Raw genomic sequence first — 9,592 nt, forward strand, 5'->3', positions numbered from 1 at the left:
GACACCAGAAGTTATAACAAGAAGCAAGAAAGAGCTCGTGGATCAAATGCTGTAAATTCCTCCACAAGATTCAAGCTTCAAGCAATCAAGTTCAAGCTCAAGAATGAAGGTCAAATCGAATTCAAGTCCAAGCAATCAAGCTCAAGCACAAGAACAAGATCATCGTTCGTGGCAACAACTACATATTCAAGATCAAGCTCAAAGGCCCTTGAATTTATTTATTGTTTAAAAGAAGAATCAGAGGATTCATAGAGATTGTAACACTCAAATATTCGAAATCAAATACTACGATTGTTGCGATATTTTTCGGTCTTGATTTTATTTTCTCGACGCAAATTTATTGTCTATAGATATGCATATATTAAATAAAGACATTTATTATTCTATTAAAACACACATATTTCTTAAACTTCTTCAACTTTTTAAGATTGATTAAGAAATACATATCTTCATACACAGATTAATCCCTTTATAGATGTGGGTACTATTGTATTCTTCCATGACAAATTTGTAATATGTATAGTGTTGAAGGTATGAAAATTGCAACCACAGTGTCATTAAAAATACTTAGAATTTTTTATTTTATTTATTTTTTACAAATAAATTATATATATATATATATATATATATATATATTTTTTTTTAATGACCTAGTTGCAAGATAAATGTGGGAAAGAAGGGTAAACAGGCGCGTAAGAAGCCAATCCCCTCAACGCAAATTCCGGCACATTTCTTTTTTTACCTTCGCGTCGGCGATGAAAATGGCCTATGGTCATGCCCATCTTACCCACCTACCCACACATTGAACCAAAAAAAATAAAATATTACTACACATTTTTTCATGGAGGAAAAAGAAAAGATCCATTTTTGCCCTTTCCACGCCAAATTCCAAGTTGCTTCCACTTTCACACTCTCCACACTCCACACTGTTGCCCTTCAACGTGTATTTCCCGTTCTCTTGATCCAACAAAACCCATTTCCCAATTCCTATATACTTCACACAAATTTCACTACATAATATGTAATCACAAGAATTTTAGCTTTTTTACATTTCAAGACTTGTAATTCAAACAAGAAACAAAAAGCAGGTTATTTGATTTGCTATTTGGGAAAGTGGGTATTGTGCTTTGTGTTTTATCTTTATCTGGGTCTTTTTTTTTTAATTTGCTGCTTCAATTACAGGAATTTCTATTACTTTTTTAGCAAAAGATTTAATCTTGAATTAATATAGCTATCTTTGAGATCAAATTAAGAAATCTCATGCATTGGTATTGAAATCAGGAGATTGTTAGTTTTCAGATTTGGAGTGCATGTTATACTTTTTCGCTTTTGATCACAATATGGATGTTTTCTTTTTTAATTTCTTGCTTTAATTGCAGGATTATTTTTAATAAAGGACTACTAATGAAGTAGGTTCAAGGCTGTATTTAAGGTTCTAAGAATTTCCTTTTTGTTTGTGGGACAACATGGAAATTATGGATACAAGTCCTTATTTGAGGTACATTTACTTTCAATTCCAATTTTCTCACTAAATGAGCTGAATGAAATGTATTAGTTTGGCTTTGTGAACATTTTTCTGATTTTCAGTTTCTTGCATGCAAGTAAATTATGGTTTCTCTAAAAATTCCATTGTCAATACGTCTTTATCTCCTAGTTGAATCTTTAGCTTCACTGAAATTTAGAGGCTGATTAACCACAGAGGCGGATCCAGAATTTGAACTTTGTGGGTTCGAGTTCCAGATTCTATTCACAACCCATTTTTATTTATCAGACTCGGAATCTATTTTTTATACTATTTTATTGATCTTTTAAACAAACATATAGGGTAGGATCTGAAGACCATGAACCAAAACTACTGGGTTTGGACGGACCCATAACTAATGCACTAGGTCAGCAGGCCCCCCTCTGATAAAGAAGCACTTCTGTTGAAGTAAGCAGCACTTCTTGAGGACTAGAGAATACGGCAAATGTTTCATAGACCTATTTAAGTTTCTGAAAAAACTAAGAAAAGAATGGAATATTGTTTATTTTAGTTCATTGAGTGACTCATTTCTTCTCCACTCTACCACTATTCCCAAAGCTTGGGGTTTTGAGAGAGTCATCTTTCAACCCGCCAACAAAAATGCATGATAGGCTCGTAGAGCTTTATTAAGTGAAAGCCTAGTGAAATGAGAGTATTTATATGGAGGCAAACATGTCCTTGCTTCCTTTTAGAAAGCAAAATATATTATGAAAACTAAGTGGTCGGGGAATTAAGAGTAGTCCCATTCTACACTTCGCGAACTTAGAACGAATATGGTACATTTGGTGTTAAAACTTAGAAGTATATAATGATCATGTTGTTCGAAGTTATTATCATTTTTATATGATAAATGCCGCTTCAAACCTCTCCTTCCGATAGGCCAACAGTGGCATTTTCCTCTCTTTCTTTCATGACTTGACAGTTGAACCCGGAACCTCTTAGTTGGAGGTAGAGTGTCTCATATACAAGATCAACCTTCTCTTGTCTGTTCAAAGTTATATCATTGTATATGTCCTCTAGGACTTTATTGACTAACAGAATGCATGCTTTAAATTGTAGTTTATTTTCTGCGTTATCCTATGGCATTGCATCAATGGCTATGGTTTTCATCAACAAGGCAGTGATCATGCAATATGCACACTCTATGACTCTTCTCACAGTCCAGGTACAATTGCATGACTTATCAGTATGCTGAATACACACAACAGTAAGTATTGACTTGTGTTTCTTTTCTTCTTACCTTCTTTTTTCTACACTGTTATTAGCAATTAGCAACAGCTTTGCTCATACACTTCGGTAGAGTCATGGGATACACAAGGGCCAGAGGATTGAATGCAGAGACTGCGAAGAAACTTTTCCCAGTTTCGTTGTTCTACAATGCAAATGTGGGTTTTGCTTTAGCAAGCTTGAAAGGAGTGAATATTCCTATGTATATTGCCATCAAAAGGCTTACACCACTTGCTGTACTAGTAGCTGGATTCTTTACCGGAAAGGCTAAACCTACAACTCAGGTTAGTGATCAAGATATCCTGGGTATAATCATCGGAGGTTACTTCTTGGTTTGGTGCAGCCAAGTTTTACTGTTTTCTCTACTAATAGTGTATGAGTATCTTCATTTTTAAGTGCTCTCACATTGCATGTCGCCATAATAGATCTGCAATTCTTTTGATGCTGTTATATGTCTTTTGGCCTATGCGTATACTGTAACATACTGTATTTTATTTGGAATTGATAAAAGTTGCGCTCCGGTAGTGTGGAAACTTAAGGTTAGGATTTGCTTAAATAATTAGCTAGTATATGCCTTGGCAGTTGGCAGTATACTGAAATTCATAGACTCTCTAATTGCGTAGTTACTTTTGTTTTTGTTTTTCCATGAATTCTACACAGAAATTTGTGTACTTGTCACTATAAATTAGAGAATTAAATGTTACTAATACATATTGTAAACAACAATATTATGATTCTGCATTTTAGTTTTCCTTCATCTTCTTTTGTTTTATGCCTTTTGGTTTCTTTTCTCCATGTGAGGAAACTGAGTGGAAGGTTGATATGAAAAGTTTGTGGCTTTGGTGAATTTTGAAGCAAGTGAAAATCACATAGAGGTAACATTATTCCTTTAGTCTACTATGTAGTTGATATCACCCAAATTACCTTTTAAAAAGATAAGCCGTTTGTAAGATACCATGCTAAAAAGTCTGGTCGTGCCCACATGGAGTAGGGAAGATATGAATTAATTATTAGGTCCCTTGTTAGTGAGACTAGGCCAAACAATTGTGTTGGCTTTATACTTACAATTGACTAGTCTATTAACCGAAACAATTAGCTAATGCATATAGCGAAACACAGTTAAAAGATTAGCCTGGCGAAGTATCAGTTTGAGAAAAGCCTAGGACTATGGGTCCCCTTATGCTAACATAAATCATTAAACCCTTATCTAATCTCGCTTAAACCGCTATTGTTAACCTCGAATCTGATGTATTCGAATCACGAGCATCTCTAAGTGCCTAACGCAGTCTACCTAATTCATTTTCTCACTGTTTACAGGGTAAAACTATTTAGCTTAGAGCCGAACGTGTTCGCTAGCTTGCTAGTGCACTTCTTCTACCCCTTCCTCTTAAGAGATACAGGGAACTTATTGTGTCTCTGGTCTCTGACAAAGTAGTCACAGACATAGCTGGCAAAAGAGTTGCTCCTTCCGTTTCAAATTAGATGAGGTACTTTCCTTTTTAGTCTGTTCCAAAATAAATGACACATTTTTAAATTTGGAAATAATTAAATTTTAAACTCTTCGTTTTAGCCTTAATGAGAAGCTTTTATAACCACACAAATATCATGGCCCCACAAAGATTTTACCCCCTAAGCTTTTAAGACCACAAGTTTCAAAAGTGTTCTTTTTTCTTAAACTCCGTGCCGAGTCAAACTACCTCATCTAAATTGAAACGGAGGGAGTAACTCTTTCTAGTCTTAGTGAAATAGGGTCCTAAATAGGCTTTAACAGAAGTTGAAGGGTCCTAAATATGAATTGCATTAAATACAAAATCTGTAAATCAGCCTATGTTGTGGATGGCCAAGAGGGCGTACTTGGAGCCTTTCCAACAAAACTTGCTTAAACCCGGCCTCCACACTTATGCTATATAGTTAGCTGGGATCAAAATCCCCATTAGAGAAGACAGGGATTAGTTATGATTGATGACATGGCAGGTCTGTTCAACAAGCCACTATCATAACTAAGCAAGTGTTTTTAAAAGCAAAAAGTTCAAAAAGGGACAAGGTCTATGGGACTTGAGGCGAAAAGTGAGAAATGAAGCGCATAGTTTATGTAAATTTAAAATTACTATACATATATTAATTTAGTATTATAATTATCAAATTGCCATTACAATAACTAATTTATTACTCCCTCCGTTCTAATTTATGTGAACCTGTTTGACTGGGCGCAGAGTTTAAGAAAAAATGAAGACTTTTAAAATTTGTGGTCCTAAACAAGTCAAAAAGGGACCCAAAGTATTTGTGTGGTTATAAAAGCTTCTCATTAAGAGTAGAATTGGAAGTTTAAGCTAAATTGTTTCCAAATTTAGAAAATGGTCATTATTTTTGGAATGGACCAAAAAAGAAATAGGTTCACATAAACTGGAACGGAGGTAGTACATTATAAAAAAATGTAAAGGTGCCATACTTGTACTCCTGTCCATTGGCCATGACAGTTGCTTCTCTGCAATAAATGTTTAGAGTGGGGTAAAGTGGACGCTCGTGTTACAACAAGAGGGCCCGATATTGGGGTAGGACACTACTGCACTTGGCATAAGAAGGGGTATATATTAGCTAAAATATCTTGTTAATTGTGAGTGATTGGAGCTACTGTTGTGAATCAATGTGGCTTTAGCTTCTTTAAAATAGACAAAAGTGAAGAACCAGATACGAGTAAAGAAGGGAGAATAGCGCTTAGGTCCAGCTACCACAAGGAAGGTTCTGAATTTGGATAAGTTGTATCACACATTTAACAAATTCATTGGCTATTGAAACAAGGAAATACAATGGATTAGGTAGGAAATAATCCTTAGCTTGGGTTAACGTTACCGCCTGTCATATCTAAAAATTACGATTTTAGATCTTGAAGAAGCTATTTTCCTGCATGATACCTTTGCGTCGGAATGCAACAATACTTTCAACAGTGACCAGAACCTAATAACTTTAGATACATGTTACCATTTTGTATAATATACCGTTCCAAGAGTTTCTTCTTGAGGAGGTTTTAGAAACTTCTTTGCACAGACCAAAGAATTTAGAAGAGAAGTTTGATGCTTCTCCTTGTGAATTTTTTTGGTAAACTTCACTCTCTTAAAATTCGGGTACGTTGATTAAAAAAATACAGTGCCAAAAGGTGTACGATAAAGTTCCGAGGGAGGTTTTGTGGAGATGTTTGGATGCTAGAGGTGTACTTGTTGCCTATGTTAGGCTGATTAAAGACGTGTGATGGAGTAAAGACCCGAGTGAGGACGATGGGTGGGGACTCGGACCATTTCCCGGTTATGATGAGGTTGCATCAGGGGTTGACACTCGGCCCTTTTTTGTTTGCTCTGGTGATGGACGTACTGACGCGCCACATTCAAGGGAGGTGCTGTGGTGCATACTATTTGCAGATGATATTGTATTGATTGACGAGACGCCAGACGGTGTGAACGCGCAATTAGAGGTATGGAGGCAGACCTGGAATCTAAAAGTTTTAAGTTGAGCAGGACCAAGGCAGAATAATTAGAGTGTAAGTTCAGTGGCGAGACTCAAGGAGGGAAGAGGAAGTGAGGCTGGACTCGCAAGTCATCCCTAGGAGAGGGAGTTTTAAGTACCTTGGGTCTATTATTCAGGGGGATGGGGAGATTGGGGCGGGATGGATGAAATGGAGACTCGCTTTCGGTGTTTTATGTGACAAGAAGGTGCCAACGAAACTTAAGGGTAAGTTCTACAGAGTGGTGGTATGACCAACGTTGTTGTATGGGGCTGAGTGTTGGCCAGTCAAGATCGCTCATGTCCAGAAGATGAAGGTAGAAGAGATGAGGATGTTGAGATGGATGTGCGGGCACACCAGGTTAGATAGGATCAGAAATGAGGTTATTCGCGACAAGGTGGGTGTGGCTCCTATTGAGGACAAGATGCGGGAAACGCGGCTTAAGTGGTTTGGTCATGTGAGGAGGAGGAACACAGACGCCCCGGTGAGGAGGTGTGAGAGGTTGACATTGGAGGGGGCCTACGGAGAGGTAGAGGTAGAGGTAGACCAAAGAAAAGGTGGGGAGAGGTGATTAGGCAAGACATGGCGCAGTTTCAGCTGACCGAGGACATGACCCTTGATAGGAAGGTATGAAGATCGAGAATTAGGGTAGTAGAGTAGGTAGTCTAGAGTGTTCATAACAGTAGTATTGACACACAATCTCGCTTTCTGTGGGCAGTAGATTTTTATGACTAACTGTTGTTTTCTTTCATTGTGGATTACTTTATTACCTTGTTGTTTTTATTCTGCTTTTATATAGCTTTTGGTACTGTCCCTTCTTGTCTGTATTTTTATTAATGTGGTGCTTGTGTTTTCCTGAGCCGAAGGTCTATTGGAAACAACCTCTCTATCCTCACAAGGTAAGGGTAAGGTCTGCATACACACTACCCTCCCCAGACCATACGGTGTGGGATAAGACTGGGTATGTTGTTGTTGTAAATTAAGAAAAAATTTGGTACCAAAGAGCATCGCTATTGAGGTATAGCTTCTTGGGACTAGGATTATTGTCATTTGTTTTCCTTTTCTCCTTTTTGAACTTGGAAATATTCTTGCACTTTGAGGGCCCATTACATTGATTACCAGAGGTAGAGCTAAGATTTAAAGTTGGTGGGTTTTGAACTTGACACCGAACCCACAGTAGGTTTTAGTTACTGGGTTCTCGATTATATATAAATACAAATTTAATAAATTTTCTAATATACATACAGGGTCCACACAAAAGCTACAGGGTTCGGTCGAACCCGTAAAGAATACCCTACCTCCGCCCTTGTTGGTTCCGGTGGGGCCACTGTTTTTTCCGTTTTGACATGCCAACACCCTTACTTGCTCTTCTTAGACTTTGTATACCTGACGCTGATGATGTCGTTTGTAATGGCATATTCTCTTCTTTTCTACTTTCTAGTTGTTGGGACTAGTTTATTTCCTATTTTTGTTTGTAGAGTGAGGCTTTTTTTTTTTTTAATGTATGTATTCTTTAATTCAAAACTCGAGTCTCACATGTGGGATTACACTGGGTTTGTTGTTGTTGATGATGAAATCAAAGCTCGAGCATTACCTTCAATTAATTCAAAGAACTGATACATGAAACATGTGAAAATTTTCCTTTTTACTGATATACCAATTTGGCATCTGTAGAAGAGAATTTCCATCTACTGACCATGATGGCCTACCAATTAATCACCCATCAAGATTTTGCTGACCAATTTACTAAGTGTCACCACCTCTATTTTTTTATATTTCTATTTATAACCCTACTGTAATAGGACTTTCTCTCTTATTTCAGGTAACACTTTCTGTTATACTTACTGCTACTGGAGTTCTTATTGCGGCGCTTGGAGATTTTTCCTTTGATCTTTTTGGATACAGTTTGGCCTTTATTTCTGTTTTCTTCCAGGTCTCGCCTTGTTTTTATCATTTAGTGATTTTGTTGCATGTATCATCTCACTTATTTGAGATTAAATACGTCTTAGTTACATGCCCTTGTTTCTTTTTCAGACCATGTACCTTGTGTTAGTGGAGAAATCAGGAGCAGAGGATGGGCTTTCATCAATTGAGATCATGTTTTACAACAGCTTTTTGTCTTTGCCATTTCTGTTATTCCTTATCATAGCCACAGGAGAATTTCCAAATTCTTTATCTATTTTATTTGAAAAGGTTAGGTTCTTTGCTATATTCAGAATGAACAATCGGAGACCAGGATTTAGATTGCAACTCTAGGTTACTGTCTATTTTTATTGTTTCTGAATGCTTATTTTGGTTCTAAAACTGGTTTTTCCCCCATGAACAGAGTAGTTCAATATCATTTCTTGCAATTCTTATTCTTTCGTTGGTGATGGGCATTGTCTTGAACTACACTATGTTCCTGTGTACCATCGTTAACTCAGCTTTAACTACCACGATTGTTGGAGTCCTCAAGGGAGTTGGATCTACGGTATGTTGTCTACAGCCTCAAGTTTTCTTTTATTTCTTCAAGACAGAAAGTAAAGTTGCTGGCAAATTGTTTCGTTGATATCTCTTATTTTTCACTTCAAAATTTTCCTTGGTTCATTATAAGCACTAATAGTGTTTCCCTATTCAGACACTTGGGTTTGTCATGTTGGGAGGTGTAGAAGTACATGCTTTGAATGTCACTGGTTTGGTGGTCAACACAGCCGGTGGTGTGTGGTATTCATTTGCCAAATATCAACAGAAGAAGAGCAAGTTGCCCAAGATTATTGAAAGTCATCGTAAATAAAGCTTCCAGAGAGTTCAATTTTTTTTTTTTTTTACAATATGAGAACAGAAAACTACAGTTGAATTCAGCATTGGGTTTTTCAAGGTAGTAAAGCACGTGTTATTCAATTAATATTATCTTGACCATGGACTTGCTGTCACACCTAAACATTGTAATCTTTTGTGTTCATTCATACTGCTGTTGGCTTATGTCGCGACTAGCGAATCCTGCCCAGTATTAGAATTGGATCAAATATTTCCTTTGTTTCCAAGAAGGGGTTTAATTGTGACCGGACTCTTCTTCTCCGGAAGTTTAATGGTTTGGGTTCTTGTTATCATTTTTGGTTTGTGAAGAAATGGCAATATTTAGCAAAAGAAAATAGGAAATGGAGAAGAGAATGTTTTGGGGCATTTTACGGTTGGGTTCATGTTTCCTGAGTAACTACAGAAATCACTTGCTTTATTTTTTTAAGACAAAACATATGGACGAAAACATCAAAGTAACATAGATATACCATCATTTATAAAGTCTATTTGGACTAGGATATGACATACAATAATTTATCTCAAACCATTTACAAAAATCAGTAGTTGAC

General features: G+C 36.7%; 1 protein-coding gene across 3 annotated transcripts; it reads left to right on the top strand.

The window, feature by feature from the left end:
* Positions 1-690: 690 nt before the first annotated feature.
* Positions 691-9,206, top strand: LOC104221253 (UDP-galactose/UDP-glucose transporter 7). 3 transcript variants are annotated; one of them, XM_070160172.1, is made up of 8 exons: positions 691-943; positions 1,380-1,498; positions 2,582-2,687; positions 2,788-3,033; positions 8,068-8,178; positions 8,280-8,438; positions 8,572-8,715; positions 8,863-9,206. In XM_070160172.1, the coding sequence occupies exons 2-8, from the start codon at positions 1,467-1,469 to the stop codon at positions 9,016-9,018; spliced, it is 954 nt and encodes a 317-aa protein (XP_070016273.1). In that variant the 5' UTR covers positions 691-943; positions 1,380-1,466; the 3' UTR covers positions 9,019-9,206. The 3 variants fall into 3 exon arrangements, with proteins under 3 accessions (XP_070016273.1, XP_009770578.1, XP_009770579.1); XM_009772276.2 differs by having other exon boundaries at positions 856-1,088; XM_009772277.2 differs by having other exon boundaries at positions 884-1,113.
* Positions 9,207-9,592: the final 386 nt, after the last annotated feature.

Source organism: Nicotiana sylvestris, chromosome 10 (assembly GCF_000393655.2).
Source record: "Nicotiana sylvestris chromosome 10, ASM39365v2, whole genome shotgun sequence".
NCBI classification, from domain to species: Eukaryota; Viridiplantae; Streptophyta; class Magnoliopsida; order Solanales; family Solanaceae; genus Nicotiana; species Nicotiana sylvestris.

Bases quoted from the DNA above. Each gene is read 5' to 3' on its own strand.
- LOC104221253 (XM_070160172.1), top strand. From the start codon at position 1,467: ATGGAAATTATGGATACAAGTCCTTATTTGAG. The intron at 1,499-2,581 runs GTACATTTACTT...TTTAAATTGTAG, and splicing joins GATACAAGTCCTTATTTGAG to TTTATTTTCTGCGTTATCCT. The intron at 2,688-2,787 runs GTACAATTGCAT...CACTGTTATTAG, and splicing joins TGACTCTTCTCACAGTCCAG to CAATTAGCAACAGCTTTGCT.